At 45.9% G+C, this 27,117-nt stretch overlaps 13 protein-coding genes across 13 annotated transcripts; 5 read left to right on the forward strand and 8 right to left on the reverse strand.

The window, feature by feature from the left end:
• Positions 1 to 133: 133 nt before the first annotated feature.
• Positions 134 to 487, reverse strand: N7471_003551 (uncharacterized protein; the record flags this gene model as incomplete). The annotated part of the gene is made up of 1 exon (XM_057276271.1): positions 134 to 487. One exon carries the CDS (start codon positions 485 to 487, stop codon positions 134 to 136), a length of 354 nt encoding a protein of 117 aa, XP_057135881.1.
• Positions 488 to 1,834: 1,347 nt separating this feature from the next.
• On the forward strand, positions 1,835 to 2,164 carry N7471_003552 (PstS family phosphate ABC transporter substrate-binding protein; the record flags this gene model as incomplete). The annotated part of the gene is made up of 1 exon (XM_057276272.1): positions 1,835 to 2,164. The coding sequence occupies one exon, from the start codon at positions 1,835 to 1,837 to the stop codon at positions 2,162 to 2,164; it is 330 nt and encodes a 109-aa protein (XP_057135882.1).
• A 768-nt stretch (positions 2,165 to 2,932) lies between these two features.
• Positions 2,933 to 4,138, reverse strand: N7471_003553 (YncE family protein; the record flags this gene model as incomplete). The annotated part of the gene is made up of 1 exon (XM_057276273.1): positions 2,933 to 4,138. One exon carries the CDS (start codon positions 4,136 to 4,138, stop codon positions 2,933 to 2,935), a length of 1,206 nt encoding a protein of 401 aa, XP_057135883.1.
• A 1,770-nt stretch (positions 4,139 to 5,908) lies between these two features.
• Positions 5,909 to 7,890, forward strand: N7471_003554 (MFS quinate transporter; the record flags this gene model as incomplete). The annotated part of the gene is made up of 5 exons (XM_057276274.1): positions 5,909 to 6,014; positions 6,068 to 6,486; positions 6,548 to 6,944; positions 7,015 to 7,442; positions 7,503 to 7,890. Coding segments are annotated over 5 exons (1,659 nt in total), but the record flags the coding sequence as incomplete, so codon positions are not given.
• Positions 7,891 to 9,142: 1,252 nt separating this feature from the next.
• N7471_003555 (YjgH family protein) lies at positions 9,143 to 9,592 on the reverse strand (the record flags this gene model as incomplete). Its single annotated transcript, XM_057276275.1, has 1 exon — positions 9,143 to 9,592. One exon carries the CDS (start codon positions 9,590 to 9,592, stop codon positions 9,143 to 9,145), a length of 450 nt encoding a protein of 149 aa, XP_057135885.1.
• Positions 9,593 to 10,843: 1,251 nt separating this feature from the next.
• On the reverse strand, positions 10,844 to 12,370 carry N7471_003556 (M81 family metallopeptidase; the record flags this gene model as incomplete). Its single annotated transcript, XM_057276276.1, has 1 exon — positions 10,844 to 12,370. One exon carries the CDS (start codon positions 12,368 to 12,370, stop codon positions 10,844 to 10,846), a length of 1,527 nt encoding a protein of 508 aa, XP_057135886.1.
• A 421-nt stretch (positions 12,371 to 12,791) lies between these two features.
• Positions 12,792 to 13,707, forward strand: N7471_003557 (copper homeostasis protein CutC; the record flags this gene model as incomplete). The annotated part of the gene is made up of 2 exons (XM_057276277.1): positions 12,792 to 12,892; positions 13,014 to 13,707. The coding sequence occupies 2 exons, from the start codon at positions 12,792 to 12,794 to the stop codon at positions 13,705 to 13,707; spliced, it is 795 nt and encodes a 264-aa protein (XP_057135887.1).
• Positions 13,708 to 15,395: 1,688 nt separating this feature from the next.
• N7471_003558 (nucleobase cation symporter-1 family protein) lies at positions 15,396 to 17,417 on the forward strand (the record flags this gene model as incomplete). The annotated part of the gene is made up of 5 exons (XM_057276278.1): positions 15,396 to 15,501; positions 15,657 to 15,727; positions 15,833 to 16,061; positions 16,196 to 16,920; positions 16,974 to 17,417. The coding sequence occupies 5 exons, from the start codon at positions 15,396 to 15,398 to the stop codon at positions 17,415 to 17,417; spliced, it is 1,575 nt and encodes a 524-aa protein (XP_057135888.1).
• Positions 17,418 to 18,441: 1,024 nt separating this feature from the next.
• On the reverse strand, positions 18,442 to 18,735 carry N7471_003559 (uncharacterized protein; the record flags this gene model as incomplete). Its single annotated transcript, XM_057276279.1, has 1 exon — positions 18,442 to 18,735. One exon carries the CDS (start codon positions 18,733 to 18,735, stop codon positions 18,442 to 18,444), a length of 294 nt encoding a protein of 97 aa, XP_057135889.1.
• A 460-nt stretch (positions 18,736 to 19,195) lies between these two features.
• N7471_003560 (uncharacterized protein) lies at positions 19,196 to 19,918 on the reverse strand (the record flags this gene model as incomplete). The annotated part of the gene is made up of 2 exons (XM_057276280.1): positions 19,196 to 19,416; positions 19,471 to 19,918. 2 exons carry the CDS (start codon positions 19,916 to 19,918, stop codon positions 19,196 to 19,198), a joined length of 669 nt encoding a protein of 222 aa, XP_057135890.1.
• Positions 19,919 to 22,281: 2,363 nt separating this feature from the next.
• Positions 22,282 to 23,976, forward strand: N7471_003561 (class I SAM-dependent methyltransferase). The gene is made up of 8 exons (XM_057276281.1): positions 22,282 to 22,424; positions 22,484 to 22,540; positions 22,601 to 22,630; positions 22,686 to 22,727; positions 22,777 to 22,902; positions 22,960 to 23,172; positions 23,220 to 23,648; positions 23,708 to 23,976. Exons 1-8 carry the CDS (start codon positions 22,354 to 22,356, stop codon positions 23,796 to 23,798), a joined length of 1,059 nt encoding a protein of 352 aa, XP_057135891.1. The 5' UTR covers positions 22,282 to 22,353; the 3' UTR covers positions 23,799 to 23,976.
• Positions 23,977 to 24,441: 465 nt separating this feature from the next.
• On the reverse strand, positions 24,442 to 25,050 carry N7471_003562 (NUDIX hydrolase; the record flags this gene model as incomplete). The annotated part of the gene is made up of 1 exon (XM_057276282.1): positions 24,442 to 25,050. The coding sequence occupies one exon, from the start codon at positions 25,048 to 25,050 to the stop codon at positions 24,442 to 24,444; it is 609 nt and encodes a 202-aa protein (XP_057135892.1).
• A 451-nt stretch (positions 25,051 to 25,501) lies between these two features.
• On the reverse strand, positions 25,502 to 26,365 carry N7471_003563 (formyltetrahydrofolate deformylase; the record flags this gene model as incomplete). The annotated part of the gene is made up of 1 exon (XM_057276283.1): positions 25,502 to 26,365. One exon carries the CDS (start codon positions 26,363 to 26,365, stop codon positions 25,502 to 25,504), a length of 864 nt encoding a protein of 287 aa, XP_057135893.1.
• Positions 26,366 to 27,117: the final 752 nt, after the last annotated feature.

Consider the following 27,117-nt stretch of genomic DNA (forward strand, 5'->3'; position numbering starts at 1 on the left):
GCAGGCGTAATGAGATGCTAAACTGGCACTGATAGGCGAGGGTTGTGGTATTCCGTATACGGTGAATAGAAACATCCGCATTATCGATAGAAACATTCGCGTTATCAACAGAAACATTCTCGTCAAGTTCTACCTATGGTTCTCGCCATCGGTCACAGCAGAGTCGAACAGTCTTCTTAATGCCCTTCCTTATTCGTTTCGACCGTCGGCTTAACACTGCATAACCAAAACGCTGGGCGAAGGTATTAATTACAGTGATAGCGCTGTCAGGGTCATCGTATGGTTGATCTATAGGGGGTAATGGCAAGAAAACAAGGCCTGGCTGCGGCGAAGGGCTGAGTATAGCGGGTAGGGACTTAGTATCCGGATCGTTGATTGGCTCCGCGGGAGGGGACTCGGTGCTTAGCATCGCCGGTGGGGACTCGGGGACGATCTCCGGATCCGAATCTAGATCTGATTCCAGATATGCAAGGCCTAGGGAGGCCATATTGACAATGGTAATGATGAATTTGATGAAGAAAGTGATGAAAAAATGGGTAGGAAGAAGGCAGGTTAATGTATGTAAACCAGAATTGGAATATCAATTTGTTTGATCCTATCTACATGTATGAACGGGGTGTTATGTGACAAAAGTGACTTAATTTTGTTAGTGGTTTACATATTAATTGTAGGTATCTGCCGTCTTGCTAGTATTACATGGGTTGTTTGACACGAAGGCGGTGTATAAAATAGGAAGGCGGTACAGACAGCGGTACGCAGTTCGGAATGTGCACCTGATTTTTCAGGCAGAGGGGGGGTACAAATATCCAAAGGGGGGTAGGATTATCCAAAGGGGGGTACGTATATCAATACCCTATAAATAAATATAATTCTTTTTAAAAGATGTCCACCTTATATACTATATCAAATATATATTTTCACACTAAATCAGAGAATAATCTACTATACCATATAATAGCCAACCCCCTATAGTTAGGAGTAGTAAAAAAGTAAGAAATAAGTTATTACCTTAGTCAATTATCATATATACAATTAAATTTCAATTGATTTCGTCTGTTTTATAGCAGAATTATCATGTCGAGTAGGATAGTGACTGGAACAGCGGTAAATAACAGTAATCTAATATGATAAATCAGCTGTTCTATGAATGCCAAGACCTACATTTTATGCAATAATGGTTTTTCTTAGGGCCCCAATGGGGGCCCAGTGCGGTTTATGGTTTGGGTGCGGTTTATGCTATTTGAAACCGCACCCAATGCGGTTTGGGGGTTGGGGTGAGGTTTTGCCCCCAATTGCGGTTTTTGGCGCAGTCTACTTATCACGATGGCCCTTAGTCAAGATATTATATTATTACGTCACTATAACTGAAAAGTGATAGCCCTCAAATTAGTAGGCTATAGTGAATGCTTGATAGTCTATATCCGTCATAGTTGGTTGACGTTTTAACGATTTGGCTAGGTAGCTTGCTTTACATCAGAAAATAGCTCTTAAATACTATTTACCCCGACCTTATCGGCCCTAACTCTTATATGGAGCTCGAACTATGGCATAAATTGATTATAGATAAAACATTATACTTCTTTCCAAAGTTTGTTTCGTTAAAGGTAAAGTTAGTAGGTTTGGGCATTCTTCCTAGGTAGGTAGGTGTAATAAAAGCCGTATACGAAGCTAAAATATGTTTTAAGGAAGAGGGAAAAAGACTAAAGCCTCAATTTTATAAGGCCAAGAAGAGAGCTGGTTTGCTGACTTAGATTGTTCACAAGGGCGCTCTGGCATCGCAGTAAACAACACTGCCAAAGATCCCCATGTCACTTGGGATGCTACAGTCTTCAACATGTCACGTCACGTAGCCAACGATCCTGCTGGACTTGCGTATACGGGGCTGGCTTACATTGACCATCCAGTCAAGATACTGGGCACAAGCAATCAGACCAGTGGCGATATTGTGACCCCTACCTATGAAAGCATTGCGATGGCAAGTTGGCCACTTGCGCGAGTCATTTATTTCAACCTGAACTCGCCTCCTTACAAAGGAATGGATCCAGTGTTGAGAGAATTGATCAAGTTCGTTCTTTCCAAAGAAGGTCAACAGATTCTTCTGGACCAAGGCATTTTCCTCCCTTTTCGAGAGTTCCAGCAAAAGTCGAGCTTGAATCTTCTGTAAATTGATTGAAGATTACCGGATGTTGAAGGGCACCGAGAGAAATATCATTCTTCAACCATGGAGGTTCATCTCAACTGTTCAAATTGAATATGCTTAGTTCTAGAGGCCGGAGACTCACATTCATTTTTTGTATATAAATCGTATTTGTTTAAAAGAGGTGAGAATGTAAACAGTGGTGTATTTTGACATGATACTAGCGGTTGCATATAATTTTCAAATTGACGTGTCTCGTTACGAGGATTAAAAAGGACGGAATTACACGAAGATGATTGGATGCATATAAGCCGAGGGCCAACAAAGTTTACAGGTGGAGTGGATTTGCTCAAACATTACTGGACGTAAGCAGAGTGCTAATAATCTTGACAAGTGGAAGTGTGGAGTCCTGTGGAGTGGAATCACCGGACATAATGTAAGCTGAGTGCCCAGAAACATGCAGGGTGCTTTGATGCGGATCGTCTTTTATTCAAGAAGTCAGCGGAATGGTTTTGTTGATTGAAGCGAATCACTTCTTTGTCTTCTTCCCCTTCAATCCATGTTGGTCGACGACTTGGTCTCCAATTTCCACTAGAAGCCATTGGTCGTTTTTACCAGTATATAAGGTACATTTAGCGTAGTGTGAAAACGCTAGCAAGGTGAAAATATGTCCTTTCATATAGATGGTCGCGGCGTTATAAGGGAGTGCGTATTTAAATTCAACGGAATAGTCAAAATGTCGACTGAGCGAGGGTCCACAATTTCCCACACGGTGTGTTAGTGGGCTTGACACGGCTATTGGAATAGATACAAAAAACCTAGAACACCAGCGATATACATGTTGGGCTTATAAGAATGTCCACCACTTGATTTCGCAGTTGAGGTGGCTTTCGCAGTGGTCGTTGCATTCGGGGTTCCCGAACTCGCCATTGTCAGATTGTAAACAACAATCCCCTCCTTCTGAAGTGGTACAGCTACCAGGTTGTTTTGCACATCAACTGCCACTGAATGAGCCGTGGTATTATCCGTAGCCCAAGTTTGGATCAAAGTATTGTTTGTCGCATCAATCACAGCGAGTTGAGGGTTGGGTTTGCCTAACTTGTTTCCGCCAGCAAGGTTCTGATACGCCGAGGCGTAATACAACTTCTTTGTTGGATTATATGCCACCTGATCGATTCCAGCAATGCCGGAAATATTTGCAATAACTTTCCCCGTGGCAATGTCGAGAACTTGGCTGCGGGCCATTCCGTAGTCGAGAATCTGATCCTGACTGCAGCCGACAAAAAGATTCTGCATTGGTCCGAAAGCAATCCCCGCCGGAATACACTCTGACAACGGGATGATTTTGGAAATGCTCTTGCTTGAAACATTGATTTCGGCAATTTCCCCGCCAGGGTTGGTGCCCGTACTCGGGACAGAAACATAGAACATCCCATTGACAGCATTATACGCTGGCTGCTCTAGTCCCGAGGCATTTTGAAACAGAATGCGACCAACCACTTCGCGCTTTGCTGCCGATATGATGGTAACGAAAGGGGGATCATCGTTGGGGTTCGTGACGACCACAGTTTGGGTTTGTGGGTCGTATGCAAACTCATCTGCGCGCTTCTTTGAGCCAGTAGATATGTTTGCAACAATGTGGCTCGTGAAGAGATCGATGACCTTCACCGAGCCATCGCCGTCACCAACATACAGTTCATTGAGGTTTGGCAAGACGATAAGTCCATCCGGTCCACTTATCGAGGAGTCGGTTTTGTTCTTCGTGTAAGCCTGCCCCTTGAAACCTGATATAGGTGGCTTGTTTTGGCTCGTGGACAGGTCGACGACATGAACCATGTTGTTGGTCCGATCTGCGAGGTAGTATGTGCCGTTGTACACCGTGCTCTGATCAACGCTTGAGGGCGCCTTCGGCGTCCATGGGATTGTCGATGCAGTCTCATAAGACAAACACCTCACGCCGGTGACCAGGCAGAAAACAGAAAGGGAAGTGAATGGTCTCATCGTGGGAAAGAATGGGATGAATCAAATTTAAAATGGATAGATATCATCAAGGATAAGAGGCAGAACTTGTTTTCAAATGCAGATATCCTTTTATTTGCCGTAAGATTAACGCGGGCTTTATATACATTTTGCCTTTGGTTCCTGGTCCTTTGGCTGTCTATGTGGTTTAAAAATATGTCCGTTTTCCGGAGTGTTGTTAATGTGTACCTGAAAGGGTCATGATAGGGGTCGGGGTTCCTCCGAACGCGGCAGATATTTGCCGTCTTACACAACTACATAAGGTTTGGCGGCTTCTAAAACCCCGCGGGGGCAGCCTATTCCATATTCTAGGAAGTCGTAAGGTTTACCTAAAAGCTATGTTCGACGCATGATTGGTTTCATGAGACAATCCAGGGAAATTGTCAAAATTTTTAACCTCACCCCCGCGTTTTCTGGTCCAAAGCGCGAGCAACTTCCCATGGATCAGACCACCTAGTCGAATAATTTAAATTAAAGTGGAAGGACGTACGTCCGATACTGTATCGAGTGGGAAATACGCTTATATGACTGTAATAACATTGAATCTAGTGGTTTAATCCATGATTAAATCTTTGATTCAATTTTGAATACCGTGTTCCTATTTTAAAGTTCACGATCTTTAGAGTTAAGGCAAGCTTTTCGGGCGATTGCTTGGGAATGCTTGGATGTTCTTGGCGTAATCGATCACCGAAAATGTGTGATTTGCTACGAAGTACTATTTTCCAAAGAGCGAATGGATAACCTAGAATTTAATTGGTGTGGCACTGCCAATCAGAGACGGAATAATTTCGGGGAAAATAGTAAACTTTAGACAAAAACAGAAATTGAGAATTCGATATTCCGGGGGTTTGAGCAATTTCCTCGGGGGCTAGAGAGGATGGTAAGGCGAGGCCAGAGATGCCAGCCCTTGGATAGCGCTACGTGCGTGGCAAGATTCCGGAGGAAAGATTGGATTGGTTTACGACGCCGGGGAGGAAGCCACGTAGGGTCTGTCAAGGGCGGACACCTAGTGGTAGCCCGTGTTTTGAATTCACGAGATTACAATTGGCTACGGCTTTAAATATTAAGGCCCAAGCTGATTGGCAAAGGTTTCTAGTAGTAGATACATATGTAGTGTAACGTGGGGGCATCAATTTACCCGTCGGATCTCGCGTGGGGACCTAAGTTTCCACCTCGCGCTACACAACCCTGCCGAATAGCTCCACGGCGAGATTTCCCAATCATCGGCCACGGAGGCAAAGGCTCGATGCCAAAGCCAAAGGACCGAGACCGAGAAAACTGGTTGTTGGACAATGTCGGTCATCCCATTGATGCCTTTGTCTAGCCATCTCATTGATGCCTCCATTTGTTTGCAGACTGAGCCTGTCTTTCTTTGTTTGGCAGGGTATAAATCCCCTGCTTCAGATAGATTGAATAGATCATGATTCCTCCTTTTCTTCTCTCTCTCCCCTGGTTAGTAGCCCAACACAGGTTGCCACCACTAGCCAACCTCCATTATTGACCCCGCTTTCTCACGTTGATTCGGGACCAAAGCGAACCGGAATCTGTGATAAACTTCGTCTGGCGTTTGTACCTCGCGGGAATTATATTGCGGGGTATTATATGAACAGGAAACCCAAAATCGGCCACAAATCGCCGATGTCGGTAATGCAAGATCCTCGATAAAAGGAATGGCGGTTTCCGCTTTCTAAGCCTCGTGCCATATGCGAGGCTGTTGAATAATATTTCCCCTTAGCAAAGCGATCGTGAGAAAATATCACCATGTATCGCAAGTTGCTCCAGTCCACGCCCAGGGAGGCACTTAACTGGAAGCTCTTTTATGCGGTTATTTGCTTCGGCCTTATGGGCGCCGCGCGAGGTATGAGCCTTTGGGTTTTGCTGATTCTGGAAGCTATATCTAATTATTCACAGGCCTTGATGAGGGTCTTATATCCGCGACCGTGGCGCAGAAGTCTTTTATTGCTGAATTCGGACTGCAAAGCAAGTCCCTTAGCAAGTCTGCACAAGCCAATATCTTGTCCAATGTCACTTCTATGGTTCAGATAGGGAGTGTCGCTGGATCACTTATTGCCTTCTTGCTTTGTGATAGGATCGGCCGACTATGGGCCACTCGTGAACTATGCGTCGTGTGGATTGTTGGAGTCATCGTCTTCATTACGGCCAGAGGCAATATTGGACAAGTTTACGCTGGCCGATTTGTCATGGGCCTTGGAATTGGGCAGACGACCGTTGTTGCGCCTACCTATCTAGCCGAGACGACGCCTCGATCCATTCGAGGCCTGTGTATCTGTGTCTTCTCAGGATCTGTCTACCTCGGTATTATGTTGGGAGTAAGCTTTCCTATTCGCTTTCCATTTCACCATGAAAAATTCATACTGACGGTTGGTGAAGTACTTTTCTAGTTGGGGTACTTCATTGCACATCTCGAATCAAAGCCCGAAACAATGGTTCATTCCCCAGACAATGCATATTATGTTCGCGGGAATAATCTTGCTTATGTCTTTGTTTGCGAAGGAGAGCCCGCGATACTTGTTAAAGGTGGGACAACGGGAACATGCCACTGAAAACATGATCTACCTTCGCAATCTCCCCGCCGAGCATCCATATGTCCAGACAGAGCTTATCGATATCAACGATCAACTGGAGCGTGAGAGAGAAGCTACATTAGGCAGTGGCTTGCTAGGACCTTTAAAAGAGATTTTTTTCCTCCCTTCCAACAGGTACAGAATCATGGTCGGCCTCATGGCACAACTCCTTGGCCAGTGGTCTGGTGCCAACTCAATTACAAGTCAGTTATTCAAAATCGAGGACTGCAATGTCCTGCAATTTTCATATCACTAATCGAAATATCCACGCAGTTTATGCCCCCGAATTCTTCGCCCTTCTAGGTACCACCGGCCAGTCGGAGAAGTTATTCGCGACGGCTATATTTGGGGTTGTCAAATTCGTCTCCGCTATCATATGCGCCTTGTTTCTGGTTGATATCATTGGACGCAAACGATCTCTGACGTACGGAATCATTCTTCAACTAGTTTCTATGCTGTATATCGCCATCTATCTGACTGCGTTGCCATCTGTCACCGGCGACAAGAATAAGAGCACCGCCGCGAAGCATGCAAGCACAGGAGCAGTAGTATTTATTTACTTCAGTGGCGTTGGCTGGGCCCTTGGCTGGAACTCGATTCAATATTTGATCAACGCTGAGATCTTTCCTCTGCGCGTCAGAAGTTTGGGTACAAGTCTGGTCATGTGCTTCCACTTCATCAATCAGTATGCAAACTCCAAGGTAAGTGAATCTATACGTTCTATTTACACTCTTGCGAGATTACTTAACATTGGACCTTAGGCTGTTCCGTCGATGCTCTTGGAATCATCCATGAAACCTCAAGGCACCTTCTGGTTTTTCTCGGCCATCACTTTTATTGGCCTTCTCTGGGTTTGGTTCTTCCTTCCCGAGACGGCAGGAAAGAGTTTGGAAGCTATGGATGAAATGTTCAGTCTTCCCTGGTACATTATTGGAAGAAAGGGCGCTGCCATGACTGCTGGTCAGGGCTCCGTTGCGGAGGCATACAGTGGTGCTGATATGGAAAAGATCGCCAACATCGAACAAGCTGAACACAGAGAAGTTGCAGCGCCAGGTGGACGTGAGCTCTGAAATTTTGAGTTGAGAGACTGAGATCTAAGTCGCGTTGCTCTTATATGGATGACCTAGTAAAGCTAAGCAGTATTATAAATTAGTGATTATACTTAGGCTACTATAGTTAGCTAGGTAGTCCTTAGTATATAGGATAGGTCCACTTCGGCTATATTACTAACTATATCTTATACTTAATTTAATTACTATATAATATATATCTAGGTTAAGAAGTTAAGGCTTAGCTACGATATACTTAACTATATCCCTTATAGCCTCTAAAAATTTGAAGTCTGTTAGGTACAAAGGGCGGCCTTAACCTAGGGTTAAGGGTTATAGTCTAATTATTCTACTACGCCCTACCCTAGATATATATTAAACGTTAATCTTAAGTCGTCTATTCCTAGCGCTATAGCTAGGTTATACGTTTTATATATAGGGAGTATATACGTCTACGACTTAAATATACCTCTATAAAGTTTTATCAAAATCGAGTATATATTATAAAGCCCGACCTAGCTTCGACTAAATCTCCAGACCTAGGGGTGTGGGGCGTTTGTCTAACCAACCAGATCTACTAAATACCGGTAAAGAATATATTATAATTCTGACTCAGGCTCGGTCGGCCGCCTCCCATAGGATAGGGATCTCCAAAAATATGTGCGTGTCTTCTTTGGTTTCTCTCTGTGGAATGTAGACATAGGCCGACCAATGTACGATCTTCACTTCGTCGGACGACTACTTCAATCAGTTTATTAAGATTCTCAAAGACTCGCAATGGGAGTTGCTCCGCAACTTTGGTACCACAGCCCGTCAAATATTTTATCATCTAGTTTGCAGAGATATGTGGTAGCGAGAATTGTTTACTCTGGAGACAATGGATTCGGAGATCTTCAAACATCCGAAAAGATCTGGGAATTTTGCGCCTCCTCGGCAGGGCAGTAGTATGTTTGTGAATGGCAACTCTCATTGCTTCATTGCCTGACCAACCATTTTTCTCACTTCACTTTTCTCCGTCAATATACTGGTTACCCTGTAACCTTCAAAGCGAATATGGTCTCAACACTATATAGGTCGAACTTTTGCGCTACATTTGCCTTATAGACTGGCCTTATTCTCCATATGACTAGCTGCCACATATGAAATTCAATAGTTTAGCTTCTACTTTTCGCAACAATCTCATCTTTCAGCAAACCATACATTTCAACGTCTTTCTAGACCTCTCGTAATAATAGTGTCAGATTTCATAGCTCTGTAGAACCTAGCTTCTACAACTCTTCAATCCATCTGTCTCACATTGCACCATGCACTTCGACGTAGTCCTCTCCTGACAAATAGCATGCTGGAGATTTTTAAGTCTGCTCCACAATAGCATCTACCTCAATCTCGACAAGCATCCTCTTATTTATAAAACCGCCATTAACCACAATCATTGTTGCAGCAGCTCCTATTATACCACCTCCACCACAATGATGCTTTCCCAGTATCTCACTAAATCCTAGTCCCACAGCCTCGCAGTCCTCGTGGCGACTGACAAACATCTTGACGCGAACTATATCCTCCGCGCCTCTACCACCAATACCTTGGATAGCTCGAATACTCTCCTCTAGAGCAACGAGTGTCTGTTGTTTGGCATCTTCTGGGTGAAGAATTCGCGGTGCGTCGGTGGGAGAACAGGGATCAACCGCTGTAGTGCCGGAAACGAAGATCTGATTTCCATGGCGGATGGCCCGGTAGTAACCAATTTTTTCTTCATATGGGGATGAGGTGGCAAAGCAGGTTTTCGCTAGAACGGAAGCCATAGCAAGGCTAGAAACATGTGTTCAACTATCATGTCAGTAAAGCAAACAAGAGCGACAACCCAAATGACATTACCAGGTAAGAGAACTTTTAGAAGAGAAGATGGACAGAAGATTGAGAAGGGGCTTTTTTCAAATTTGCGCATTTTCCTTCTTGACGTGGCCAAAGATCTTTAAATACGAAGTAGCACCCGAATGAGTCACGATTGTGTGGCGTTTCTCACTAGCGGTTAACTGTAGAATGTCGTCGATGATCGAATATAGCCGGAAAATGTAGTAGGAAATGCAGGTTTTAACATAGGGGACGAGAAGTATCTGTGCATAATTTGTGCTCTGTTGACCCTTATCAATTCCCACTATACAGGTCAGATGGCTACGTTAGGGAGTGCAATATGGGGCATCAAACGTAGTGGCTGATTACGGGTGGCTGATTACGGGTGGCTGATTACGGGTGGCTCATTATAGGTGTGTCATGTAGTTGGGCTGGAAAAAGGGTGTGACATTTGCTATATTACATATGGGTCCGCTATGTATTTTCATGGGTCTGCTAAGCGTTTTATGTCCAGTTGTGCATATATCATGGTGAGTCGCCTATCTGAGGTTTATGAAATTATTAATGCTGATGAAAAGGCTATCGCAAAAAAGCACGAGAAAATGACTCTCATTCCATGTCCTTTATGGCCTTGCACTCCTTTTTTATAGCTTTGATAGTGCGTCATAGGGCATTAAGAAACTTGTTCCTCGGCACTAGGGCCTTCAACTCATTCTTCTAGAGATTATTGAAGCTGCATCGGGCACTTTGGCCCGGCTAGTGGCAGCATGTGCAAAGAGTTTGCCTAGCACCCGGATATAGGACATTAATTTCCTGTCCCTATTTATGTAATTTGCGCATTCCTTTCGGCGCTTCGTCTTCTTGCCAACTAAGTGTGTAAGGATGGCCTCGCCTTTTTTTGACATTTTCACCACCTTTCATTTCACCACCTAGGTATCGAAATGTGGCCCTACCACAATATTCCGCTTGCCCGCGTTTCCTAGCAGGTGTAGCATGGGCTTTCTTCTCAATTTCATGCGGCGGAGATGGTAGACCGGGCTGGCCTTCATTTTTGCCCTCTCTACATCTTTGACCACTAGGTCAAGGAACCGAGGGAAACAGAGACATGCACTGGGAAAGGAACCCTCCGGATCCTCCGGCAATCGAACCCACTGGGCGTCGAGCCTGAACAGCTAGGTATCATAATATTCAAAAGTTCTTTCCTAACGGGTCTCCAAATCCTCGTTCGAGAATGGAATCAGTTGTGGGGAGAGATCCGGGGCCCTATGGAACGTTTTGTCAAAGGGCCACATTGGACGGGGGATGCGACGATGCCCAAGACGCTGTAGATCTTGATCAACACCGCCAGGAGTTAAACCAAGCATCCAGTCTACCGCCATGTCAAACAGCTCTGGCTCGAGATAGCCAATCTTGACTATAACGATGTCTGTCGCTCGGGGGCTGAGGTTAAGATTGATAAAATCACTCTCATGGTGGTATGGCTTGCGGAATTTGGTCAGAATGGTAAACACACTTCCAACCTGTAGAACTGCTTCAATTTCGGCATTGACATCTCCATACCTAATGGAATGAACGCGCCCAGTCATGGTGATGGGCCCAGCGTGGAGGTTGTCCACTTGGGCCCCGCCGGTGACCGTCACAGTGGCGCCCACACCAGCCTTGATTATAACGTCAATTGCCTGGGGTGCTGGAATACTGGCATAGATCACAGATGGACTGGTCTCTTTCCAAAACTCCGGTCGCTTTAGCAATTGATTTAAGCCGAAGGTCACGTCGCCTGATCCACCGGCGGTAGGATTATCGCCTGAATCAGAAATGAAGAAGGGCCTATTCGAAGATGCCAGCGCTTTGTCAATGCATTCGGAGAAAGAGCCGGTTGGGGCAACGAAATGGAAGTCCTTATGAACACGCCAGAACAAAGACGCAAGTCGCTCCGCTCCTGTAGCGATAGCAGCCTTATTCCATCCAGTGACCATTACTACAGCATGATTCCGTGGCTCATCTGCCCACGCATAGCCAACCCATACGGCTGCATCAAGGACATTCTCCATCGCTTCAATTTCGGGAACGAGCGAATACAGGCTTTTCGCTGGTTCGTTGCGAGTCGAAGTCTGTTCTCCCGGCAGTAAGATAGGAATTGGGACCCATGCTTTCAAAGGTCTATTCCCTCTCCCAGTGTTGGTTCGCGATGTCAAAACGCGGACCAGATTGCGACACGCCCGTTCCTTCGTTTCCAAGGCATCCTCGTGGGGTGCCATACGATAACAAGTGATCAGATCAGTCTGGTGGGCCAGCTCTCTGGACACATTCCCATGCAAATCCATGGATGCCGAGACCAAAACATCTGGGCCAATAACACTTCGAATCCGCCGAAGAAGCTCTGCTTCCACATCGTCCATACCCTCAACACACATTGCGCCGTGAATATCGTACCATAATCCGTCGATGGGGTTTGAAGCGACGATTGCAGCCAACCGCTCGAGGATTTCCGTGGAAAGTTGTTCGAAATCAGCTCGTACAACGACTCCGCCTGGAAGCGCATGACCTATAAGTGCCCCCTTCCAATCTGCGGCATCTGCTAGATAAGTGCCGTGATGCAGAAAAGCGTACTTGTCGATCACTTCCGGGCCACGGCGCGGGTGAAACGCCCCACCGAGTGTTCGAGCGGGGGAAAAGCTAGAGGTCTCACAAGCAAGTCCTGCGATTGCGATAACTGGTCGTCGAGACATGATTTGCGAAGGGTGAGAGAATCGTGCAAAGTGTGAAAAGTGTAAGAAGTGTTTAGAAAGTTTGAAAGATGAAGTAATGTCGTTGCAGGCTTTTGTTTACTTCCGATCCAACACGATCGCGTTGACGCGTTTTCCCCGCTCTGGTAACAAGATCGTAATACGAGGAAAGAGTTGAATTGCTGCGCTTGTCCAACATTGATAAATGTCGAAAAGACGAGGAATCAAATATATATATATATAATAATCAAAACCACGCCACCACGTACATAGTAGGTATGTATTTGTGCTCGGGTCTACCTACCTAGGTAGGTAAGATCCTCAATCAGGTGACCCGCAGACAGTTGCACCTACAATAGCTCGGCCTTCCCACATTTATTTCCGTACTCTATACAAGCTAACTGCAAACCAGCCAATATAAGTCATGAGTCAAACTGCTGTTACACAAAGACCAATCCTAGAGATTGCGTGTTTCAATCAGGAATCGGCCGTGGTTGCTGCGAGAGCAGGAGCTGACCGCATCGAGTGAGTATTATATTCAAGTTGGGGCTCCCCCGTGGCAACATGCATTTGCAACGAACCCATGTTTGGCTTTGATGTTTTAGTTGCGAGATATCCCTCCGTTCTATCACTAATCGTGCTCAAGGTTATGCAAGGACTACCATCTCGGTGGACTATCGGCCGACGCAGAGATTCTCGAAAATCTGAAATCACAGCTCACAATACCAATATATGCGATGATTCGACCACACGCGGAAGGCTTCTGCTACGAAGAACTCGACTTTGAGGTGATGAAACGAACGCTCAATTCTCTCAAGTCCTACGGGGCTGACGGTTTCGTCTTCGGGATTTTGAATCGATCCCCACAAAAGCCTCGTGATCCGAATGTGTCGTGGGTCGATGTATCCCGTAACAAGCAGCTTGTCCAACTAGCTGAGGGGCGACCCTGCACATTTCATCGCGCGTTTGATCTCATTCCCGAATCCCACTGGGAGAACGCATTGGCCGACATCATGGAGTGTGGGTTTGCATCGATTTTAACCAACGGTGGTGCTTCGGGGACTACAGCAACGGAATGTGTTGATAAGCTGCAAACTCTAGTACGTTATAAAACGCAACTACAGGGGGGAAGAAAACTTCAAAGCAACAGAGTTCCAGAAATTATTGTTGGAGGTGGTGTGAGGGCATCAAACATAGGCTTGCTCCGCGACGTCACCGGTGCCTCGGTCTTCCATTCCGCTGCTCTTCTAGCCTCGGACGAGGTGACATGTGCAAATGAAGTGTTTAAGATGAAAGATAAGATAGCTCGGGCATGGGAGGTAGATGGAAAGGCGCAATAATACTTCCACGTATTTGTCGAATTTATAGCCTCGGATATAGAACACAAACCGATGAACATTATCAGTCTGAAATATATACCATGTCCCAAACCGTCTTGCTACATTCCTCAACTTAAAATTAGGGATGTTACATGATAACGAGAGAGAAAACGTAGAGGCAGTAGTTGAAATTCAACCATGCTAGGGCACAGCTTGAAGCAAAATAATCACATCATCTATTTAGCATAAAGGCTCATAGGGAGGCAGCCACTTTTCCTAATCTCTGCCTCCAGTAGTCAATCACCGATATCATAGCTATCTTATTTGCCTTCACATTTTCGAAGTTGACCAACCCAATTCCGATCGTTAGTACCATCTAATCGATTGTCCCCTACTGCTAATTACGTATAGAAGTAGAGCAATGGTTGCAAGCGTTCCTTTAACATCAATGAAACAAACACAGTTTCAAGGCTCTCGGGTGCCACCATTTCGTCGAGTTGGTCTAATATGCGGCCCGATCTTATGGTATGACGGCCGAGGGGAACATATAGAGAAAAACCAACAACGCCCAATAAAGCCAGCCCAAATTTTAGCAAACAAAGTCAACACATCTTGGGAAAGGTGGTAGCGATGTTTGATGCGACAGCCACTGAAAGCCTACTGTCAACAGAAAATACTAACGAGATCTAGATCAGGGAAGGTAAAACTTGAAAAGTATTGACAGTATAAAATATTAGGATGTGGACTTAGATGATTTTCAAGCAAACAATCGGAAATACCGGGTCTACGTATGTTTGTCATTTGGGAACCCTAATAGATAGACGGACCACTTTCGGTCTACTTGGAGCGGCAAGGTTCGAGATTCGCCTTCACCTGTGACACACTGCTGTCTCGTAGTGATCTAAATAAATCCAATGCATTTTCCTACACCAAGAAGTTGAAAAAGGGAGCCACAATAAAGCCCCGCGGAAAGCTAAACATCAGTTCCAAGTTATGCCCTTTTTTCTAGGTCTCACATGTGTTCAGAAACTGTTTAAGAGACAAAAGCCCACAAGTATTTAATAAATTAATCTCAAAATTACAGCACGAAAGAAGAATTTAGGAGGAAATAATTAGGGTAATGGCCCCTTATGCTCAACAAATAGATGGTTCGATATTGCTTTTGGCTACCGAAGTAGTGTAGTTTTGTTCTTCCACTTTTTTGCCTAGTGTGGTATATTCTCAGAAGCCATGTCCATACGTAATTGGCGTGGTCGTCAGTAAGAATATTCTAAAGCGTCAAAGGTGAAAAAAACCGACCTCGTTGCGGGGAAACCCCATTACCCAAAACCACAAGGCTTCATACGCTCATTAGGGTAAGTGGGCAGTACTATCATCCATCGTAAATGGGGTATACGTGCTAGTAACAACACACCGGATTGACTAAATGCGGGGTTAGAGTTCACATGGCACGGGCTGAGATGCTCGTCGGCAAACTGATATACGTCGAGATCTACCTAATACGTATTGGGGTTTTCTCTGTAGATCGATTTTGTCACCTTAACTGCAATACATTAGACCAACATCCTCTACTTTATTTTTCGTGGCAAGCCTACTATTTTTCAACAGTGTCTAAGCCATAAGCTTGGTCTCCTTTCACTTTGATATCATACCACATTCGTTGCGCTTAAACAGCTTGATATTGTAATTGAAATCATTCTGTCGTCAACATGACTCTAGGCCAGTTGAAGTTCTGGCTCAACAAGATCCAGGTGCCTGCGGAGCCTGGATTGTCAACGGCGCAGCTGATGTTGACCAACGATGATCTTCGACCAGGTGAGACTATAACCGGGCTCTCCCTGAAAGTTCCCATATCAACTATAGGGCTTTAAAATTATCATCTTTACTCTCATGGAAGGGAATAGCCAATGTGATATATTCACGATTATCTATACACAGCTGACACTTTCGTCTTTCTGGTTTGCCTCTAGTTGAGCCAGAACGCCGTCAATGGGGATGGCTCAATTTTGTTGCGTTTTGGATTGCAGATTCCTTAAATGTGGTAAGTTTATGTTGGTATTGCATACTCAGGGCTACAAGAGACGGTTCCTTTCACTCATTCCCGGCACTTTGATCATTCATAAGTATATCTGACCCTCTTTTGTAGAACACATGGATGATTTCATCCTCAATGATAGTTGATGGACTTTCTTGGTGGCAGTCTTGGCTATGCGTTTGGATTGGTTATACTGTCGCAGCCATTTTTGTTTACATGTTGGGTCGCATTGCTACCGTCTATCGCATTCCTTTCGCAGTAGCTAATCGAGCTTCATTCGGGATTTGGGGGTCGTTTTGGCCAATTATCAACCGAGCAGCGATGGCTGTGATTTGGTATGGTGTACAGGTACGCAAACTTTCCCTACATGTGCGTTCACTTCTAACTACCACAAAACAAAGAGCTATCTAGGAGGTAATATATTACTGAAGACAAAAGCTCATTGATGGATGAACTAATTATTTGAACTTTCAGGTGAATGTGTGACTTTGATGATTGCTGCTATCTGGCCAAGCTACAACAATCTACCAAATTCAATTCCCGCATCATCAGGAGTAACCACTAAGCAGTTTGTTAGCTTCCTTCTTTTCTGGTTGCTGTCTTTGCCGGCTCTTTGGTTTCCCATTTACAAGGTTCGGCATCTTTTTACGGTGAAGGCATACTTTTCCCCGGCTTGTGCTATTGCATTTTTTGGCTGGGCAATTGCTCGCGCCCACGGACTTGGGCCAATAATTGACCAGCCTAACCAGACGCATGGCAGTGCTTTGGCCTGGGCATTTGTGAAAAGCATTATGAACTGTATTGCAAACTTTGCTGCCCTGGTTATCAACAATCCTGATTTTACGAGATATGCTCGCGACCCCAAGGACGCACTATGGCCCCAGCTGATCACAATTCCTGTTGGATTCGCCGTCACATCATTCATTGGGATCATTGTTTCCTCGTCGTCCAGTGTTATATTTGGCCAAGCTGTTTGGAACCCCCTTACCCTTCTTGGTATGTTTTTGAAGGATGCAAGCTCTGCCGAGCGATTTGGGATCTTTGTTATTGCAGCTGGCTTTGCTCTTGCACAGCTAGGGACGAATATTGCAGCCAACTCTGTGTCAGCTGGTACGAATCTCACAGCTCTTCTCCCTCGGTTTTGCACGATTCGACGAGGGGGATATCTGTGTGCGGCGATCGGTCTTGCCATGTGTCCTGTGAGTAACTCCAAAAGCCCGCTAGTGGCACAATTACTAATCGCCTACTGTAGTGGACCTTGGTTGGATCTTTGAGTAAATTCACCCTGTACCTCTCTGCGTATTCGGTATTTCTTTCCGCTATCGCAGGGGTCATGGCTAGTGACTACTATCTAGTCCGTAAGGGCTTTCTTGATGTCCAAGCGCTGTATAGCGCTAAACGAGATGGTCTTTATTACGGAACCTTGGGGGTTTCCTGGCACGGTTATACCGCCTATATATGCGGTATCTTGATCAATATTGTTGGTTTTGCTGGCGCCATTGGTGTCAATGTTCCTATGGGAGCCAAGTACATCTATAATATTAACTACTTTTCGGGGTTCGTTGTCTCCGGGGCAGTGTATTGGACCCTAGCCTGGCTGGTTCCTATTCCTGGAGCAAGTGACACATGGAACGAGATACCCTACGAACCACATCACATGTCTGGTGCAGAAGAGAAGAAGGTGGAAGATGTTTAAAGGTTGGCGTCTACCATAAACAAAATTGATGTGGCCCAGATTGGCGTCTTGATTCAGCCTGGATCAACAAGATGGTGGTACTATGCAACGCAGTAAGATAAAAGAACGATATTTTAGTTCAAGTCTACACTGTACATAATCGACATCCATGAAGTCAAATGTATCCAAATAGTCGACCATAAGGTTGTCTCGGATTTCGCCCTACAACGCACCTCGGCTTTGCATTTAACGGGGTTCTCTTTCCCCATCGTACCTAGTGTCACGTTGCAAACGGAGTATGACCCGTATAGCGCCGTAGCTTCCAATTCCATTCCTTGGATAGGGCATAGTGGTCGCCGGCTCCTCGCAGTTCAGAGCTCCTTCCGTCATGTCTTCGATCCGTCAACCACGGAAGTACTGCGGGAAATACTATCGCTGTTAAGTCAACCCTGTGGGACATAAGGATTGCGCTTCGTTGAGTGTACTATTTGATATGGTCACCACTCTCCCAGATCGTATCAAGTTGATGGATTGAATACAGTCAGATACATGGGCACGGGCGACCCACTCCCGAACCTCTTGACGCCCGGGGGAAATGACCTCGTCCAATGCGGCAAAATAAGATTCTGCTACCAGAGAAATACTTAACGAAAAATATTATTCTCTTGATAGCAGAGAACACATGAGTCACTATTCCTCTCTGCAGAGAGGATCCGCGTCAACATTCGTTTGAGTAAATGATAGTTAATACCAAATACTTGCTTGATTATCGTCCGCGGCCTGACTGCATGAGGCCAGCGAGCATGTTTCTTCTTTTAGGGCCTCATTGACAAGTCAGACTTTTGGAAAGCTCCCTTTTTATAGCTAGTCCACTGCCGTCCCTCTTTCTCTGTTTTTCTTTGCTATGATCATTCCCTTCACTAACCAAGATAGCCCCCGAAGCAGATATGAAGTTCCAACAATGTTCTCCCTTTTCCATCCGTTCGAGCCTAATCCACACAAAACCGCAATCAAATGACTAAAATGGAGAGAGTGGGTATGATATTTACCATTGTAATCGTTTATCCGGCTGTTCTACTGTCTTCTTCTTAGGCTCTGAGGGAAATTTGGCTGGGGTTATTGCCTCAAGCAGCTTGCTTCCGAAGAGTCCAAAAGCCGAAGCAATCCCACCAAATTGGAAGATCTCGCTTTCCATTTGACTGAGCTTGAATCCGAACGTCTTGCCAGCGACTTCGATGATTCTTGAATTTAAATCGATGGCGACGGACATTCCATCAGTCGCAAGTTGAAAGAAGTATTCATCCTCCATTGTGATGCCTAGGAGCCCGAGGCTCGGCATGTTACGTTGGAAGATGAATGCAAACGATTTGGCTATGACACATTGAACATCGCATCCTTAAAGAAACCCATCGTCAAAAATCTGAAATCCTTTTTAATGGGATTGTTGGACTGGACTTGCCTAACAATGCCATCACTGCTTGTTCGCGGGATGATCCGCAACCAAAGCCTTCACCACCAATAACAATATTGAACCCCTGCTGGGCTCGTTCGCGGAATTTTGGATGTTTATGCATCAGACAGCACATACCAGCGTTCATGTTGTTTTTCATGCCAATCAGAAACTCGGCAGGGGCCAGCTTGAAGACTAGAATTAGCGCTGGCACTTCACAAACACAGGGAAAAGAAATAGACACGCGCTGCATCCGTGTCGATGAAATCTCACAGTCTCTGTATTTTGCCTTGAAGGCGCTTCCTCTGTCTTCCTCCATCATTATCTAGCGGCCTTTTCTCTATTTTTTCTACGTTTCGGTCACGGCAATAGAATAATCACCACAATCACATGGCTCAACATATGTCAGGTCACTCTTTGAGTTAGTTGCATCCAAGTGTATACTTGCTGTTCTGAACTGGCCCCGTCCGCTCGAATCAATCGCAGCAAGCAGATCACCAGGATCGACTAGCTTCATTTTGAATGATGATGCTGCGACAGTGGCTGCAGAGGCGAGATGACCAATCGAACCTAAATCGGGTGGTCTCAATCAACTATTCCATGGCATTGAAGAGTGCTCATTACCTTTGCCCATCCGATTTTCGAAATTTCGATTCTGAGAGGAAATCCAGACCTCTCCTGGGGCGGCCTGATCGGCTGACATTCCCACACAATAACTACACCCAGGGATCCCGATCTCAAATCCTGCGTCTGCGTATATATCGTATAACCCCAGTTCACTTAAGCGATACAGTATCGGTATTGAACCGGGGACGACCTTCCTCTTCCCCTTTGCGGTAGGCTTTAATCCTCTTTTCATTGCTTGTTCCATGACTAGAGCACCGAGGATCAGATCTTCCTCGGTGGTAGTGCAGGCCCCGATAAAACATTCATCAAGCTCCATTCCCTCTTCTTCCGTAACTGGAACCACATCATCCGGCTTGGGGTAACGTGCAATAAAAGACCCCACGTTCGTAAGGTCGATCTCATGAACTGCGGCATACACCGCATCGGCATCGGGCCTGAAGTACATCGTGTGGCATTTGTGACGAGGAAGTTTTCGTCTATTGATGAAATCGTGGGTGGTGTCATCAGGCACAAATAAGCCAGTGATGCCACCAAGTTCCTGTCAATCATGTTAGTAAATTTGGCCCAGCTGGTTTATGGGTATGACATAACTGTGGTCATGTTTGAAACTGCGAAGCGGGTATCCAGAGATAAATGCCTGAGGGCTGGTCCTGTGAACTCCACTATTCTATCGGATGCTATAGTATTCCGTTTTAGCACTTGCAAGATGTATAAAATGACATCTTTACCCCCGATCCCTGGCTTCGGTTCTCCAACCAGGCGTATATTGATGGTTTCTGGGACTTTGAACCGCGTTTCCCCAGTTACCAATGGCAAAGTGACATCCGCAGCACCCAGTCCAATTGCGAGACAGCCTACTGCCCCCGATGAACATGTGTGAGTCCGAGCCAACGACCAGCATTCCGGGTTGCGCGCGCTCCCGGTAGAATTCAGTGTGGAGAATAGTGTACTTCATAGGTGTGATTCAGTGATTGCAAAAAAACACGATGAAAAGAAAACTGACATTCATGCCTTGATATTCTGTCATTTTGAAGGTTTTCTTCGCTCTTTCGCTTACACTGATCAGCACCTGCACTTGAGGTAGATCGTTAACCCGAGGATCAACAACATGGTCCCCAGAAAGCCAGAAGCGATCGTTTCGAAATATTCCAGGCTTGCCTAGCAGGTTATAGGTCGTTTCCATTCCCTTGAGATTCACAATCAGCCCGCGGCTCCCTGCGCCTTTAAAAGAAAACCTACTGCCCAAGACACCTCAGAGGCAAGTATCCAATCCACACGAACACGAATTATGTCGCCTGGAGCCACAAACCCTTTCTGATTTAAATCATGCATCGCAAATATTTTTTTCACTCATGGTCATTCCTCGACGGCCTTCCGGCCTTTCTGTTAGAAGGCAAGGGATTAGTTTTTCTCGGTCGGCTGAATTGAGTGATTCCAGCCACGCATCCACAAGAAATAAGATTTCCGATTGTTGTTGCATTGTCAGAGAATCATGCTTGTATATTCCTAGGCCCCCTAGCATGGCTGGTTGATAGCAAATACCAAGGACATCGGTGAGGACATCGACCTCCCGTTGCTTCGTATGATCGGTGCGAAGAATTGTTGCGATATACTCCAGGTTTTGCAGGGCATTCTGTGTGGAATGGGATGTCTCTGAAATCCCGAAGGAAAAGATCTACTCAGAGTAGGCGGCGCAAAAAGGCACAATCATACTGACCATTTAGAACGCCTATATGTATTCCTCGAGTCTGTTCTAAAATTCGGACCAATTGATCGAGAGTTGATGGGTTCTCTTCGGGCATCGTTCCTGGGCGATACTTTCCAAAGTTTTATTCTGGTAGACTTGAAAGTGCCAACGGGTCTTTGATATTGGTCTACAGAGGTTCTACAGAGGTTGCACAGTGCACGAAAGTGCACGAAAGTGACGCAAAGGATACTCGGACTGCACACCGCTCGAAAACGGGTACCGCAACACCAAAGGAACTTGACCTGCAGATGTTACAGAGTATAACATGCAGGAATTTCCAATGCTATGTTTATGGCGGGGTCCATGCTTTGCCGCATAGCACTGGGGTGCAGGAGCACAACACAGCTCGTCTCTTGCAATCTGACCAATCTCGGCCCCGGGGCCCTTGGGGACCTCGGGACTAATCGAGGCTATTGTCATTTTAATAGTTCGTGCTGCCCGATATGCTGTAGAAAGTGAGCAAATGAGCAATGACTCAGCCGAAGGTGCCTACGTAACCTAGGTACCTAGGTAGGTGTCGGTGACATGAGAAAGGTGTAGGGGATCCAAGGTGAGGTATTTAATTTTGGATTTGACCTGTCAGTATACGTTATAAGAGGTCTAAAAGTACACTCTGAATCTGTACATAGTACGAATATGTACGGAGTACTACATAGAAATTCGCATTGCACATCATACCGTTGACGGTACGAGTACATGAGTACATACTACTAGTACGGACCTCGGGAAGTATGTGAATGATAACCAACCAATAGCAGATCCAGCGGGAAGCTGATGGTTCTTCCGAGTGGAGAACGGGAACGCCAAGGTTTCAACTTCCAAGGTTGACGTATTTGGGCAAAAGCCTCAAAAGGTAAGTTACCGTTTGCGCAGCCAATCAGCGATCCCCTTGTGGGAAGGAAAAGTCAAAAGGGCTCCACAGGTTCCAAGGTTATTAATATTAACCTTGATCTCTCCAGGATTCCAGACCTTTATTATTCTCTTCTCCCTCTTTGTTCCCCATACCTAGGTCCTCCCGAGGACCCCACATATTGCTTTTCTTACTTGGCCTTCGTTTGTTTAAAAAGAAAAGAAGAGAAAAAACAAAAAAAAAAAAAGGAAACAAAGCGAAACAAAAAAGAGAGAGAAACAATATGGAGGCCATCGCTGTGGATCCAGACTTGTACGCTCCTGAGTGCGCCTATAGCCCCGATGACTGGCAGTCGTGAGTTTGCATGTGATTATTGATATCTTGTACTTCACACGTTCCTTACGCGTCATTAGGGAAACTACCTCAATTAAATCGTCAATCTATCGTGGTCTGATGGACAATGGGAGGCGGTAAGAGCTTCCCAGATCGGATGACTTGATGATATTTAACATAACCTCATACTTCTATAGATATCAATCGCTTTCGAAGAAAGAATATTGGTATGTGGTTGAATCGTTACATAATAAGAATAGACTCATTTACATGTATTTATAGTATTCCATCCGATGAGCAACAATTCGAGACCTATGAGGCAGGGCACGTATTCCAGTCCCAGTCCAGAACACGCCTCTGACTATCGCGGCAGACATCTCGTGGATCTCATCATGGACTCGGATCGAGCCAATCCACTGTTTCGGTCACCCATCGGGACCAACCGAGAACGCCCGCTACAGATTCTCGATATTGGAACTGGGAAGGGCACCTGGGCCATGTACGTCTGTAGACTGTTCCGACCCCAGTGAAAATGTCAAATACTCATCATTCCTAGCGATGTCGCTGATATGTACCCGAATGCCACTGTCCGAGGAGTTGACCTTTTCCCACCTCCGGTCACCTGGATGCCACCCAATTGCGTCATCGAGGTCGATGATGTGCTGCAAGAGTGGACATGGCGCGAACAATTTGATCTAATCCATATGCGCAATATGATCGCATCCTTTGACTCTTCTGAGTGGGACCTTGTTTACCAGCACTGCTTTGAGTAGGTTATCAATGGAGCAAAGTGACCGGGCCAATCTGACTGTATAGGAAAATGGCCCCTGGTGGGTGGATCGAGCAGATCGAAGCCGGCCCTTTTATCACAAGTGACGATGGGAGTCTCCCAGTCGATAGTGCCTTGTCCTCGTGGGGTCCACTTATGCAACTGTGTGGTGATCGCGCTGGTCGCTCTTGCGATATCGTCCTCACCATGTCGGAGAGCATCAAGAACGCAGGATTTGTGGACGTGCACGAAAAGATCTACAAATGGCCAATTGGGCCATGGCCCAGAGACCAAAAGTTCAAGGAGGCAGGTGTGGTTAATTGCCAACACTGGATGTCTGGTATGGAAGGGTGGTGCATGTGGCTGCTAACGAAATTTGGTGACCCCGAGCCATGGACTAAGGAGCAAGTTCATGTATACTGTGCCAAAATACGCAGTGAACTCAAGAACCCATCCTACCATGCATATCACAAGGCGTAAGTTCTGTTCTGTCATGGCTCAAGTTCCTCACAGGCTAGACTGACCACCAGTACAGGAGAAGAGTGTGGGCTCGCAAGCCAATGCCTGGTGAAATTCCACCTAGGTCATCAAAATCCAGCTCCGGTTCTGCTAGGACAAAACCATGAATCCAGCAGAGGGTGCACTTGTCACATGATTAATCGGGAGTGGGCGACTCGTGCGTCCTCGTTACTCCCCAGTTCTCTCAGGGATCGGTTTGTTTCTTCGGTTTTGTATAAATCATGCCCGTCACGACTCAGCTATATATTTTCCTTCGTAATAATACTCACCGTTCATCCCTCCCAATTTGCTTAAAGCTAATTTTCACCTATACAAGTAATGGTTGTACGCGTGTTTTACTTGATGGTCTCCAGTAAGAAATGAGACATGGAACCAAAACAACCAAGACATGTGGGAAGAAGAGATGTTAAAGTCCACTTACAAAATATCTCTACAGCGCCGAGAAAAAGAGAGCAACGTGTTAGTTAAGTCCTATAAATGTGCCAATATCAATATTCTTAGACAATGTCGGTCATCCCATTTATGCCGCCTTTGTCTAGTTATCTCATTAATTCCTCCATTGGTTTACAGACTGAGCCTGTCTTTGTTTGATAGTCTTTGTGTGTCAGGGTATAAATCCCCTGCTTTAGATAGATTGAATGATCATGGTTCCTCTTCTTCTTCTTCTTCTTCTCTATCTCCCTTCGCTTAGTAGCTTTAACAAATATGAATATGCGTTTGAGACACTATTGAGCGAGATTTTAGGATCATTCAATCCTTGCTCTCTCGTTGTTCGATCAATTCAAAAGCCCGGAGGATATTAGGTGCCTGATGGCCAATTAAGGGTAATGGGAATCTGTATCGACCGTTAGGTGATCGGACAGAAAGCAGAACGTCCTCTTTTATCGCCCAGTCGAATTGCTGGTGTTCCAGTGGCTCGAGTTGGACAGGTATTTGGAGTGTTGGCACCGGTTGCTGTTTCCCTGCTAACCATCCCACGGCCTCTTGAACCTCGACAACGAACGAGTACTTGGCAATGCGGATTTTGCCGCCACTATGGCGATGATGCTCCCCGCAATTCACCGCGACGAGGTCAATAATGTGAGACACATGCAATCCACTTTCTTCTAGCGTTTCGCGGGCAAGGGAATCGAGTAAGGTTTTGTCGGTGTCCAGTTCGCATGCGCCTCCGGGGCCCTCCCAACAGCCGGGCATGGAGTCCGTCAGTGCGCGCTGGAGAAGAAGGATGCGTGGGGTGGGATCGGCATGAGAGAAAACGTACGCCCCAACACCAAACCCTTCAAATTCAGGTCGGGCGGCCACAAAGTCCGTGAGAGGGATGGTGAAGTATTTGAGATGAGGAGCAACGGTATAAGTCATCTTGATTCGAGGTAGATATGGATAGGAAATGTAATCTTTCTTTGAGCAGTGCAGATGGTGAGTTTTATCTTCCCCGCTAGGCACCGTCTGAGCGGTTGTTTTTAGAGGGGAAAAAAAGAAAAGTAAGAATGATGAAAAGACAAAAATATCGAAATAGAAATTGCCAGTACTACAGTTCCCTATGATTTTTAAATCTACGAGGCTCTGAAGTCCATTTGAGTCATTGTATTTCATGAAGGCAAACATATTTGTATATATATATATATTCATATATTATATACATTCGAGCTCTGAATCTATTTTGATTTCTTTTCTTGGTAACCCCATAGTCTATAATATTGACCATAGAGGTATCACAGAAGTGTCGCTGAAGGGGATGATTTAATAATGGCCAAATGTGTAATATGGGCAATATGAATCACAGAATTGGGTGGGGTGAGACTTAAATGCCTTAGTTGAAGACAACGGTCTTATGGCCGTTCAAGATCACACGGCGCTCTGTCACGTACTTGACAGCAGTGGCGAGTACGTTGCTCTCCACGTTGCTGCCGGCATGGGTCAGCTCCTTGGGGCTCATGCCGTGGTTGACCCGAACAACATTCTGTTCGATGATCGGGCCTTCATCAAGGTCACTGGTAACGAAGTGGGCAGTGGCACCAATGATCTTCACACCGCGGTCATAGGCCTGGTGGTAGGGCTTGGCACCCTTGAAAGAGGGCAGGAAGCTGTGGTGGATGTTGATAATGCGACCGGACATGGCGGAACACAGGGTTGGGGACAACACCTGCATATACCGAGCCAGCACAATCAAATCAACGTTGTGTTGGCTCACCAATTCCAAAATCTGGGCCTCCTGCTGCGCCTTGGTATCCGCGGTGACGGGGAGGTGGTGGAATGGGATATTATAGGTGGCCGCAAGGGTAGCGAAGTCGGGGTGGTTGGAAACGATTAAAGGCACCTCGATGCTCAGCTGGCCGGTGGATTGGCGAAAGAGCAGGTCGTTGAGGCAGTGGCCGATCTTGGAGACCATGATCAGCACGCGGGGCTTTTTCACAGTGGGGTTGATCTCGAAGTCGAGGGAGAACGACTGGGCAGTGGGCTCGAACGCAGTGCGCAATTTCCCGAGTTCAGGGGTTTCATCTTCTCCACTTGCAATCGCAAATTGTGTGCGCATAAAGAAGCGCTCAGAGGCAGGATCACCGAATTGCGACGAATCGATAATGTTGAGGTTGTTCTGCACGAGGAACGCAGTGACCGCGTGGACAATACCGGGACGGTCAGGGCCGGAAAGGGTCAAAATGAAGCTAGAAGCCATGATATATGAGATAACGGTGTTGAATCCGCTGGTATTCCTTCAAATGGCTAAGAGGATGGAGAGGAATTGTTCTGATTTCTTTTTTTTTTTTTTTTGTGAACCTTGGAATCCCACTTGCCGGTTTCGGCGATGACTCATCTGCCGACATTGCCTGCTTACCTAGGTAGGTAGTGGATCGACGTTCTTCTTTTGTTTACTTTTTGATCTTCAGCACTTCGATCTTCATCACGTCGATCACGGTGATCTGTTTGATCTCCTCTCTTTGATTTGTACATATAATTAGGAATTGCAATCGTCAACAACAAAAATTGCGGACTCGATAGTCTCGCATCCCGGATTCCATCTTCTTACCCACCGTTTCTCTAGCACGACTCCAAAGCCACTCGGCACCAAGATTATGCAGGGATCTCACCTACCTAGGTGTCATGAGACTAGAACTGCATTGCTGACAGGCCTGTGCTCGGCATTGGTTCCTTAATCCCCGTGATTAAACTAAATTACGTTCACTACGCTAATGCACCCCATTGCACTCCCACAAACCCAGTGCGCGCAGCCAACGCAAATTACCGAGCATTGGGGCAAAGCCTGCCCCGTCTAGATCCTGCAGAATCCGGGTAGTTACTGCCTTGTCACGGATCTGAGGTATTTGCCTAATCCGGGTATGCTAACATGTTTCATTTTTCTCCAACTCGGGCGCCGTACGCAACATGGCGTTGTCGCTGCCTAATTCGAAGGCTGGCTATTTAGCCGCC

This window comes from Penicillium samsonianum (genome assembly GCF_028829775.1).
Source record: "Penicillium samsonianum strain IBT 33392 chromosome Unknown utg000003l_segment0_segment0, whole genome shotgun sequence".
NCBI lineage: Eukaryota > Fungi > Ascomycota > Eurotiomycetes > Eurotiales > Aspergillaceae > Penicillium > Penicillium samsonianum.

What these genes read in the sequence shown, in the direction of transcription:
- N7471_003561 (XM_057276281.1), top strand. Translation starts at nt 22,354, where the DNA reads ATGGAGGCCATCGCTGTGGATCCAGACTTGTACGCTCCTGAGTGCGCC. An exon ending in CTGATGGACAATGGGAGGCG is followed by an intron (nt 22,541 to 22,600) that starts GTAAGAGCTTCC and finishes ATACTTCTATAG; the next exon opens with ATATCAATCGCTTTCGAAGA. An exon ending in GTTTACCAGCACTGCTTTGA is followed by an intron (nt 23,173 to 23,219) that starts GTAGGTTATCAA and finishes CTGACTGTATAG; the next exon opens with GAAAATGGCCCCTGGTGGGT.